Source organism: Molossus molossus, unplaced genomic scaffold (genome assembly GCF_014108415.1).
Source record: "Molossus molossus isolate mMolMol1 unplaced genomic scaffold, mMolMol1.p scaffold_m16_p_15, whole genome shotgun sequence".
Classification (NCBI taxonomy): Eukaryota; Metazoa; Chordata; class Mammalia; order Chiroptera; family Molossidae; genus Molossus; species Molossus molossus.
Window position 1 is genome coordinate 18,328,309 of NW_023425350.1, and position 12,497 is coordinate 18,340,805.

At 53.0% G+C, this 12,497-nt stretch overlaps 1 protein-coding gene across 1 annotated transcript in view; it reads right to left on the bottom strand.

Moving 5' to 3' along the window:
• Nucleotides 1-12,497, bottom strand: part of ALK (ALK receptor tyrosine kinase) — a 594,344-nt gene that overhangs the window by 97,290 nt on the left and 484,557 nt on the right. Inside the window, exons 6-7 of the mRNA XM_036262276.1 lie at nt 9,382-9,513; nt 1,576-1,698 (exon numbers count right to left, since the gene is read on the bottom strand). Coding sequence (XP_036118169.1) covers nt 1,576-1,698; nt 9,382-9,513 — 255 coding nt within the window. The remainder of the gene's footprint in view (nt 1-1,575; nt 1,699-9,381; nt 9,514-12,497) is intronic.

Consider the following 12,497-nt stretch of genomic DNA (forward strand, 5'->3'; position numbering starts at 1 on the left):
TTTCTACTTTCCTCTGTCTCGTAGCAAAGTCTGTTACTGAGTTACTACCAAGGAACACATTCAGGGGCGTCCAGAACAAAGAACCAGGAGGGGCCAGAAATGCTGGAAAGCAAGCCGCCCGCCCTGGAGGAAGCATCGAGTCGATGGGCTTATGTGACCGGGGAGAGAAAGGACCTCGTGCGGTGTGTGGGTCACAGTGGTTGTCTTCACCTATCTGAAGGGCTGCCTGTGTGGGAAAGGCTGTGGCTTAGACCTGTGGGGCTCCAGGAGGCAGAAACCATGGTCGACGAGCAGAATGTCCAGAAGGTGGAGCTTATCTCGAGGTATGGAAAACGGGTCTGCGATCAGAGCGATCAATGAGTGGAGTTACTTCAGGAGGCACCAGAGCTATTCAATCAGGGCTGGACACTGTTCACTGCGGGTGCTGGCGGGGGACCGTCTCTGAGAGCAGAGATGTGAGGATCAAGTCTAGCTTGGAGCTCTGCAGGCAGGGTGCGGCGAGGAGGCTGGGAGGGCCTGGAGAAACCCCCGTGGCTGCAGTAACTCAGCCCGCTCACTCAGACGCTGCTGCCTCTGACCCAGGACAGAGCTGCACAGGCACTGGGGTTTCGGTGGTCGGTCTGGAGGTGTCTGCGTGCGCACTTTTACAATGATGAGTGATGCTAATTCTTGAAGAAATGCATAGGATGTGGTCTCTTGGGAAGAGAGGGATTCTTGTATGAGGGTCTCCAGCTCCACAAGAGCAAGCAAGTGCAGGGGAGAGAGGAGGGAGAGAGGCCTGCCCTCCAGCCCCATCCTGCAGAGAGGTGGGCGCAGGGCCTGCCCAGGCTCACCACTGGGCACAGCACCAGGCTGGGTCCAAGGCTGCAGAGTCTGGCCTCTCCAGCCCGACTCTCTGAGTTGTGCTGGCCTCTCTGATCCTCTCTGATCCCATCAGGCCAGTGTCCCCAAGGGTAGAGTCAGCTCAGCCAGGTCTGGGGGTGTCTCTTGGGTGTGCAGAGGCCCTTTGCCCCGTGGTGGTCGAGCGTGGGTCATGGGAGGATGGGTTATGATGCAGGGAGGGAGAGAGTTGCCAGTTTAGGCAGAAGGTGAAGGTGGGTAAGGCTGAGAAGGCTGGGCTGCAGGGAGTGGACCAGATGTGGGCACGATTCCTGGGATACTGCCCTGGGACCAATGACACAGGTCTCCCTGGGCCTCAGCCTCCCCAGTCATAAAGAGGGCTACCGTTTCCTTACCTCTGAATGAGCAATGGGCCTGACACACAGCTGCTCTCAAAAAATACTTGTTGAGGATGGATTATTATGACTGTTGCTGTTAGTCTGATCTTTCAGCTAATCTTTCACCATGGTTCTCACTTTACAGAACAAAAGGTGATGTCTACCTGGGCCTGATTTAATCGTTGTAAAGCCCCAGAAGGTCTGAAGGAGGACCGCATGGGAGCACCCCAGAGCCAGCTCTGGATAGCCACCTGGGCTTGCCCTGCAGGGTGGGGAAGGCCCAGCGGTCCTGGGCAGTGCCCTAAGTCTCTTGTCTGGCCAGGTGGGCACCAGGGGGAAGGAAAGGGAGAGGCAGTACCTTGGTGGTTCTGGAACCGGGCCTCCTTTAGGGTCTTGACCTGCCACCGGGGTGAGAGTGTGCCTTGGGACCAGCCACAGAAGCCATCCTCAAAACTGCAATAAAAACCAGCAGGGAGTTTACCTGCAGGGAGAGCAGAGGGACACAGTCATTTCCAGGAAGGCTAAATGCAAAATATTCCAAAGTCAGGTATCATCAGCCAGGGTGACCACATTGTCCTCACTAATAACAGCTCCGCAGCCAGACCCTTGATGTCTCACGATACTGACGATGATGAAGAGAGGCTCCTATCCCTAATTGATGCATGTGCTGGTTTATGATTTTCTAAGCTTCAGAAAAAAAAAATAGTATTAATAACAACTCCACAGCAATGGGTATTGTTAACCCAGTATTAGCTATGGCAAAGCAGAGGTTCAGAGACGTTAAGCAACCTGACCAAGGTCACAGAGCCTCAGGTAACCCATCTGGGACTTGAACCTAGCTCTTCTATTTCTAAATTCTGCGGTCTTTACACGGATCCACAATGAACGTGACCCCAGGAGAAGCCAACATGGAACTCACTGGACTGCGTTTCTAAAGGTCAACCCAATGGCAAGAATATAACAGTAGCAGTGGCGATGTGGCGGCGGCGCCAGCTCACCCCTGGCTGCAGAGACTCTTGGTTCAGAACTTTCTTTTGCTCCCCTTTATTCCCCAAACCCCCCGCTATGTGAAGCCTCATGAGCAGGTCTGGCCAATGAAATGTGAGCGGCAGTGATGTGTATCTCTTCCGGGTTAAGGCTGCAAAAAGCCCTTGTGCAGTTCTCCAGTCTGCCTCTCCCTGCTGAAGGGACCGAGGAAAGTTCTCGTTCCCTGAGGTGCAGCTGTGTGAGGGGGGAGCCCCTGCCAGACTGTGTTCCTGCGGGGCAGAGGCCCCTGTAAGTGCTATGTTGAGCCCCTGAAATTTGGGATGGTTTATTACTGCAGCATAACCTTGCCTATCCTGATCAAGCAATCCCAGGTACCGGGGCCTCTTTATAGCATCCGTTGGCTCAGCATAAAGGGCCCCGTTATCCTTTCTCTGCATCAGACTGACCTCGGGTCCTGCTGAAGAGGCCACAGTCAGTTTTATAGACCATATATTTCCCCGCTGCCCACAGAGGGAGGAGGTCTGGAAGAGGGCTAGAGAGAGCCGATGTCCTACAGCTCACCCGGAGCGGCTCAGGGAAGTGCTCAGCCCTGGGGGGACCACCGCAGGCTACTGTGACAGCGCCCGGCAGCTGCTCAGGGCTGTGGAGAGCCCCCAGCTATGTCCTGCCTGCACAGGAGGGCACGCGCCCCGCGGGGCCCACTGCCTGCGTCCTTCCTCTGTCACAGCCTCCCCGGCAGTGGCAGCAACAAAGAAGGCCGGACACTTCCTGGCTGGGACCGCACCGGAGTGAGTTATTCCTCATCCCCCATCCTCTGTGCATTTCACACAGAGGCAGAATTATAAATTAAAACAGGCTGTCACTGACTTGGAGCGTCTCTTCCCATTTATACCCCCTGAAGAAATCATTTCCCCCCAGGCCCTGCATGTTCCTCTGATTAAAAATCCAAAAGCTAAGGAGATCTTTCTGTTTTATTTTTTATGCCCCCCTCAAGGGATCCCACATCCACTTCTGCAAAAACTCACTGGTGACCTTCCAAGAAGCGTCCTTTACCAGCGTGTGTTAACTGGGAGCTACGATGGAAGGTTCTAGCAGGGGCTGGGCTCCTGTTGGAAGAGGAGGCAGGGCTGCCTGCGGCCTGCGGCACGTCACTCTCTCCCTGCCCTTCCAGGAGGTGAGGCGGAGGTCATGGCCCACGAAGGTGCCTCCACAGCCCTGGAATAGAGCACCTGGCTCCATTCCCAGCCTCCTGCTGTGTAACCTGAGGCATGACTTCCTTCCTCAGAGCCTCAGCTTCCTCGTCTGTAAAATGGGGTAATATTAGTGTCTATTTCATAGGGCTGTTTTGAGGACAAAATAGAGAGAGAGCGTGGAAACATTTTATAAACAGTTGAGCAAATACAGAGGGGGAGCGGCCTCGGGGTGATCCTTCGCACCTGGGACAGGACGCACCTGGGACGGGACGCACCTGGGACGGGACGCACCTGGGGAGCACTAAATCAGCCAACCCTGCCCTGAGGCAGAGACGGCCCCTCACCTGCCTTTCTGGGAATGCCTATGCTCCACCTGGGAGGAAGGAGGAAAGTCATTGTCATTCCCCACCTTCCAGAAGCTCATCCTTGTTTCAGCTTGGCAAAGGATCCAGGGTGAGCTGGGATGGGAAGCACCTTTCTTTTCATTTATTTTTTATTTTTATCCTCACCCGAGGACATTTTTGCATTTATCTTCAGATAGAGTGGGAGGGAGGGAGGGAAGAGAGAGAGAGAAACATCAATGTGAGAGACACATCGACTGGCTGCCACCCACACAGGGCCAGGGCCGGGGACAAACTGCAGCTGAGCTATGTGCCCTTGGCGGAAACTGAACCCGGGACTCTCTGGTCTGCGGGCCGAGGCTCCAACCGCTGAGCCAAACCGGCCAGAGCAAAGCACCTTTCTTTCCAGAAGGTAGGCGAAATCGGTCAACGGACCACTTCTGTGATAATTAAAACCTCAAAAGGTGGGTGGGGAGATGAGGGGAGGATGTCCACTAATGCAGCCACGGAAGCTGGCGGGCGTGAGCATCGGAACAGGGACCCTCGGTGGACTAGGCCGGGTTGGGAAATTGCTGCTAAGACCGACTGCAGAGCACAGCCTTGGCACACAGGGCTGGGTCTCATGTCCACTCCTCCTCCGACCGTCCCGTTCCCGTGTGATCCGCCCGAACACCTGTGCAGTGCCCGGCGCACAGCAGGCTCACAGTGCCCAGCTGCTGAATGAAACGGAGTGAGTTCAGTCCGCTAACCCTTGTCACTCAAAATGTGATCCAGGGACCTGCCGCATTCACATCAGCTGTGAAGCTGTTAGGCGTGGGATCTCAGGTCCGGGCACCCCCACCCCCAGGATCAAATCTGCATTTTTAGCAATTCTCCAGGAGGGTCCCAGCCCCAGGAGCTCTGCTCCGCCCCGCCCTCTCCTCGGGCTGCAGCCAGATATTTCATTGGCCAGTGGCAGATTGAGCTGTGTGCGGGTCAATCAATCCTGCAACATTCGGCAATTATGGCACCTGATTCCACCCTCAGGGAGACAAATCTGCGGAGTCACAGAGATGTGACCTCAGCAACAGCTGGAGGAGCTGCCAAGTGTAAACTCCAGGCCAAATGACACCGCTTCCATTCCTTCCCGCGTGACAACTCGGTTAACGTTGTTGATAAATATGTGTTATACATTTCCTTGAAAATAGAGAGTCATGGGGAAAAAAATGTTAGAAGAAATACATCAAAATATTATGGTTATCTCTGAATGTCTGAGAGGGAGGATTATGGGCGATAGTTATTTTCTCCTGTGTACTTTTCTAGATTTTTCAAATATTTTACAACCAACATGTTTTATTTTACAATAAGAAATATAAAAAAACCCCAAAAAACTGCCTTTGCCTGGCAGGAAAAGTATCCCCACCAAACAGATGAGATTATTGAGAACTTGGCAGGGAAGTGAGCCGCTTGTAAGTACCTGGTGAGCCAAGGATCTACCGAGGGGGTGAAGTGACAGCACCCCACTCTTTTCTGGGGTGCCGCATGCCATGGAGGCCACTGCTCGACACAGGGACCCCGAGGACACCTGCACTGGGTAGTGGCACGCTGGACGGCTCCCCGGGTCAGCAGTGTTTGGCGGGAAGGCGGGAAGGAGGGTGGCACCTGGGTTTGGGGGGTGGGGTGTGAATGGACATGTTCATTATTGGATGGAGAAGGGCAGGGCAGTGCCACCACCTCCATTCCAAGTCCCCCACGTATCTCAGACAAAGTATTGCTCGGGATTGGGTCTGACAGTTTGAGGGAAGCTCTGGTATGTGTGGAGAATTCCTTCTGGGGAAAGTACGGGGTTGAGGCTGAGAGTTGATGGGACACAGCCTACTTTTCCCTTCCAATCCCAACCACAGCAAGGCTTAGTTGACTACCCTGGACCAAGACTGGTGACGCTTGTGGGGGTGCCTTAGAAGACCCGGACATCCCCAGCAGGTGAGTACCTGCTCAGAGAAAACATCCTAATAGGTTCCAGACTACCTGGCAAGGGCCAGGTGAAGTCAAGGGTGTTGTTTAAATGCACTCTGGACATCAACACATAACACATCAGTGGGCATCGTGTTCCAACTTATATTGCAGATGAGGAAGTTGAGGCCCAGAGGCGGGGAGGAGTGATCTCGCCCTCACCCCTCTCAGGAAGCAGATGGCAGAGCCCTGCACCTTCTCTGACACTTTCCTGGTCCCTTCTTCCTGGATGGGTAGGTAACCAGGGCTGCACTTGGCACGACCAACGGCTGGGAACTCACACAACCAAAGAGCCCGCCGGGTAGCGGTTCAGTGCGGCTTGGAGTCAGCCAGACTGATCCCTGCTCGGCCGCTGGCTAACAGTTGATCATGGACTTCAGGTTCCTCGTCTCTAATCGGGGTTTAATAGTAGCACAGGATTGTTGTGAGGATGAAATAAATTCATACATGAAAAGTGTCTGGAGCAGCTCCCAGTACATGGTAACTGCTCAGTACATGTTAGCCGGTATCGTTACTTCCTTGTTGCTGTCTTCATGCGGAGGGTTTCTGGAATCGGCATCCGTCAGTGTGATCCCGGGGGGACAGCACACATCCCGGAGAGAACGGGGCACACAACAAGGGAGACGATGTGTGACAAGAGTACTGCCAAGACCAGAGTGGCAAAAAGATCCAAGTAGCCCTCCTTCCGAATTGGACTTCTGTTCCTAGCAACCGGTTTCTGTAGCAAAGAACCTGGGGGTATTCTCCTGTGTGGAGCTGTCATTCTGACAGCTGGTCAGAGCAGCTGTTCCGGAATGGCTGAAGAGGCCACGGGCCCCAGGCGCCTGCCCTCCGGACCAGAGCCAGGCTGCCCTGAAGCTTGGAGTGGGTCCTGGAAACACAGTCATGGCAAGACCCCGAACCGTGGGAAGATGCCCCGAGCGCACAGTGACGGGCCGGAGCCCCCAGGCTCAGTGCTCTAATCACGGCCCTGTCCTGACATGCTGTGTGTTCTGAACAAGTCAATTACCTTCTCTGCGGTTTCATCTCCCCAACTGTAAATCAGGGCACGCCCTGCCGACCTGTGCCCCTGCTGGGAAGTGGGTATCAGAAAACTTTTCAAAAAGGCAAAAGCAAAATCACACAGCTCAGAGGCACTGCTGGAAACAGTGCAGAGACAAATAGCTAGAGAGACACACAGAGGTCCCTGCCTGGGCAACACGGGCAGGCCGGTCTCATCCGGGCCACATGCGTGGTCAGAGCTGTGGGAGGGAGGCCAGGAGCCCAGCAGCAGGGGACCAAAGCGCTTACCTGCAACTCTTGACAACCACAGAGTTTATCTAAACAACCACAATTCCATGACTGTTGGAAAACTTCACTGGAAAGTTTCGCACAAAAGGTAGTTTTTCAAGTTGAAAAATGGATTTCTTTATTGCTTCATTGAAAAGAGAGTTAATAAAACTGTTTTTACCCCAAGAGGAAACCGGTCCTCGAGGTGACCTGGGCAACACTGTTAACTTTTCAAAGCTATTTTACAGGCCAGTGCCCGGGGCTGGCATCTAAGGGGCGAGGCATTGGGGCTGAGTGGGGCCCACAGCACCCAGGCACACACCTGCTGCCTCCCTCCCAGGCGTGGTTCTGTCGCTTCCCTTCCTGCCCGCACGCTGGAGTTTCAGCCCTCGAAGGGCAGGTGCTAATCATCTCTGCTCCAGGGTCTAGCATATTTTCTAGCTCATGTTATATGTGTTCTGTGTTTGCGGTTTCCCTGGAAAAAATGTAAAGAATCTCTAGAGTGTTACTCCTAGCCAAATAGCTACTGAGGACACTGTACTGAAGTCAAGTGAACACTGGGCTGGGAGTCTAACTTTGCTGCTAACTACCAGTGAGACCTCAGCAATTTGTCTTCCTCTATGGAGCCCAAGTTTCCCAACTCATTTATTCATTTTAATGAACAAAGTCAGTTGTGCCAGGAATCACCTTGAGATATTGGTACAGAGAAGAGTACCAGACCCAATCTGCCCACAGAAAAGGACAGAAACGTGGAAACCACCCTCATAAAATGTAATGGATGTATATCCACGAAGATGGCTAAAATAGAAAGTCAGATAATAATAAATGTTGGCGAGGAGGTGGAGAAAAGAGAAGCATTATACATTATTGGTGGGAATGTAAGATGGTGCAGCCACTTTGGAAAACAGCCAGGCAGTTCCTCAAACTGTTTAGAGTTCCCATCTGACCCAGCAATTCTACTCCTAGGTGTACACTCAAGAGAAAGAAAAAATCTGTCCACACAGACACTTACACACAAATGTTCACAGCGACATTCTTCATAACAGTTCCAAAGTGAAAACAACACAAATGCCCACCAATTTATGAAATGATGAACAAAATGTGCTCTATCTAGACAATAAAATATTATTTGGCAAGAAAAAGACATAAAGGCCTGATACAAGCCGAAACATGGATGACCCTTGAAAACATTATGCTAAATAAAAGAAGTTAATCACAAAACACCACATACTGTACAATTTCATTTATAGGAAATGCCCAGAATAGGCAAGTCTGTAGAAACAGAAGGCAGATTACTGATTGCTTAGGGCTACCGGAGGGGGCGCAGCCGGAGGACAGTAGGGAACGATTTCTGGGGGTGTCTTGGTGGAGTGATACAAATGTTCTAAAACTAGATTGTGGCGATGGTGGCACAACCCTGTGGCTTTGCTGAAAACACTGAACTGTAATCTTTTTTTTTTTTATCCTCACCCGAGGACATTTTTCCTTTTTTTGTTCAGGTAGAGTGGGAGGGAGAGAGAGGAACAGAGAGAGAGAGAGAAACGTCGATGTGAAAGGAACACATCGAGTGGCTGCCACCCGCACAACCGACCAGGGCCGGGGACAAACTGCAACTGAGGTACGCGCCCTTAGCGGGAACCGAACCCGGGTCTCTCAGGACCGCAGGCCGACGCTCCAACTGCTGAGCCAAACCGGCCAGGGCTGAACTGTAATCTTTAAGTGGGTGAACTGTATGGTATAGGAACTGTATCTAAAAAGGGATCTGTTAAAAAATAATAGATGTCACGGTGGATGGAAGAACACACCGCGTTGGGGGAGGAGGTCCAGAGAAGGAAGAAGCGGCTGTGCTCGTGGGGGTGGTCAGAGGAGGCTTCCCAGAAGAATCGGCTATCGAGGTGAGTCTTGAAGGAGATGTGACTTGAGAAGGGACAGGGCATTCTGGGCAAGGACGCCACACGAGCAAAGCCACGGAGGCGTGAGGGAGCTGAGACGCGGTTTGAGTGGCCAGAGCTGGGGTACACGGGAGGCTGGGAGGATGAGAGGGGCAGGTGGTGATGACAGATAAGGACTGAAAAGTGAGGCAAGTCCAGGCATGGAGGGCGTCTGGTGTCCCGTCCCAGAGCGGGGCTTTAGCCTGAGCATTTTCTCTGTGCAGAGGATCTTGAGAGCACAACAGAAGATCCTGTTGGTTTCTTAACTTGCACGCTGCTCCTGGACCACAGAGCTGAGCTCTGCCTCCGGAAGACTGTGGCTTTTGAGAGTGCCACTGGGAAGAGACACAGAGGGCGTGGGGGAGGGAAGGTCGCCCCAGCGCGAGTGCAGGGCGCAGGGCGCAGGGCAGGGATGGGAGCGGGGTGAGGTGGGGGCAGCCCGTCTACTCACTGCACAGTGGGCCCTCGTCTTCTCCCTGGGCGCAGTCCCGGTGGAAGTCGCAGGCCTGCCCGAGCTGGAGGACCGTCCCATCCCAGCAGGTGAAGGAGCTCTGCAAGGCCATCTTGGAGCCTGGGGATGTTCCTGGAGAGCAGAGAGACACACCCTCGTCAGTTCACATCCCAACGGACTGACTGAGACACCAGCTTCTGGGGCCAACACCAGAGGCCGAGAGGAAGTCAGAGCCCCAACGACCCCTCCACCCCGGGGACCTCGTTTTCTAGGAATGGGGAGTAGCAGAGTGGCCAAGTCTGGGCCCTCAAACCCATGGCTTTTGAATGCCAGGTGGACAGCTTGCAGGTGGGGCCTCACCTGCACAGAGGCAGCTCTACCTTCAAGGTCAAATTTGGGGTAGCAAGGGGACTATCCGACCCAGTGTGTGTCCCCTGTGCTTGACCTTAGATCCCACCCCGGGAGCGGCTCTGGAGCCACGCGGTGCTCCCGGCTGAGGGACACAAAGACCCGATGCTGGCCTTGCCCCTCCTCTGTCTGCCCCAGGCTCTCCATTTACCAAAGGAGGGTCTGACCATACTTCTAAGGTCTGCTCCAGTTCCGAAATAAGTCACATTATCCCTGGAGGAAAGCAGAGGGGGCGGTTTATAATGAAAATGTTAGCAGCTGTTTGCTTCTGTATCAACAACAATGTGTTATGATAGTTAATTAACCTGTGACCCCGAGAACCAGGCCTCAGTGAAGAGAAGGCTGGCCTGGCCTAGCGTGCCCTATTGAGTGGGCACTTTGCCCGGGACCACCTAGCAGGGGCCTGGCTGGTGCCTCTGATGGCACCTCCTGTCACCCAGCTCTTGGTTGGTGTGGGGTGGGAGCCGCTGGCCCGTGGAGATGAGCAGGAAGGGCCCACGCCTGACTCCTGCCTCGTGGCAGCTGCTGCCTCTACAGCCTCCCCACCCACATCCCATCCACCAGGGTGCTCGGCTGGGCGGTGGAGAGAATGAACCAGGACCCTCTACTTGGCCCTGTTCTACAGCTTCCCTGAGCCTCACATCAGGGGTCGGCTCCTCCAACCCTGACTGTGAAATTAGACTGGTCTTTATTTAAAGTTTATTTTAATAAAATCTCCCAGCTGATTGGGATGTGGGACTCTCCAGGTTAGATGACTTTTAATACTGAAAACTCCTTGATTTTCTGGCTCATTGGACTGTTCCCAGTAGCATGGAAACTATCATTGAATGCAGCCTGTCGAATTCTCGGGTCCCTCTGGTTGGGTCAGCACATCTGGCTGGGCCCCCGCCTGGCTGGGCATTCTCCATAACTCCTGGGTGTGGGGAACTCCTGCTTCCCTCAGGGAACCACATCGAGTTTTTAAACTGCTCGTCCAGGTCCTTTGTGATCTGGGCCCAGATTCCATCTCTTGTCTCCCTGTCTGTCTGTCCCCATGGTGGTTCCAGGCACCGGCTCTAGAACCAGCTCTGGTGCATGCTCCCTCGTCTCAGCAGGCTGTCTGAGCTGTGTGTCCCCGCCAGCCCTGGCCACCGCCTGGCCCCGGAGAGGACTCACAGAGAGCCTGCACGCCAGGCTGCCTATCTGTGGCTGGCTGGATCATGGACCCACCCCCAGGCCCACATCCTGACCCCCCAAACCTGCGAACATATTCCTTTATGTGGCAAAAGGGACTTCGCGAATGTGATTAAATTAAAGACCTTTAGATAGGGGAGGTTCTTCTGGAGTCTCCAGCTGTGACCACCGGCTCTTACAAAGAGCAGCAAGAAGTCGGAGATGTGCTGAGAGCAGCAAGCTTGGGGTCACGAGCCAAGAAGGGCAGGCTGCCGCTAGAAGCGGGGCAGGCGAGGATTCTCCCGCGGCGCCTCCGAAGGGCCAGCTCTGCTCTCACTTTAGCCCCATGAAACTGACCTCGGACTTGGAAGCTGGGGAATGAAGTGCGTCCGAGGAGCTGCTGTGGTCCCTGGTGCCATCTGCCCCGCAGGGAGCAGCTGTGGGCTGTCACAGGAACCAAGATCACAGCAAGGACACCTGGCATCATGCATAGTGCACCTGCCTGTCCAGTAAACTCCGTAACCACCAGCACAGGGCGACTCTGCTGTTTCCACTTAGGAGGGGGAAGTTACCAACTGAGGGTAGGGGCAGTGGCAGGCACGTGGCCTCCAGCTGGGGGCCTCTGTGAAGGCCACACTGGTGTGTCCACCCCAGCTGGGGGGCCCCGCCTGCCCAGTGACACTGCCTGTCCTCTAGGCCCCTCTTTCAAGGTAAAGGTATTTAGGGTTATGAGAACCATTCTTCACATTTGCTTGGTGACGTTTTGTTTTCAAAGTATTTTTTCTAATGTCTTATATTGGATCATTATTTACAGTGAGGACCTCATTACCCTTGTTCCTTGCCCTCATGAAGAAAATAAAAGCAAAATAAAAGAACACTGTAAAGCCTTCCTCCACCCCGAAGCTCACCGACACGTGCTGTGTCGTATTCACACCTTACGACTGGGCCTGTTTCTCGTGTTTTCATGAACACATGCGTGTTTCACACACCAATGGTTTGTCATCCCCTCGTTCTAAAAACATATGCCTATTGTCTGAAGTGTGAAACCAGGGTAAAACCCAGCAAAAGCCGCGCCCAGAATCTCACTACCCAGAGGCCACCATTTTGAACATCTCTGAAGTGTTTGGGGTCTGTTCTTAAAAAGTGTGTATAGTTGTGCCACAAACATATATATATATATATATATATATATATATATATATATATGCTTTAAAATACTTAAATAATACCACAAGCTCTTCCAAAGGTTTAAAAATTCTACCTTTTAACGGCTACACTACCTTGCGATACGTGCCATCATTGATTTAGAGTGTTCAACGACTGCACTGTTTATAATAACTCTTTGAAGGATATCTTTGACCTTTCACCTTTGCTTGCACTTCAGATTCTTTTCATAGGATAGATTCCCAGAAGTGAAATTACTGGATCAAAGGGTGTAAACATTTTAAAGGCCCTTCATACATACTACCAAATTGTTTTCTAGAAGTTAATCCAATTCACACTCTCACCAGCTGTGTTTACACATGCATACCCTCTTACTACATCCTGGCCAACCC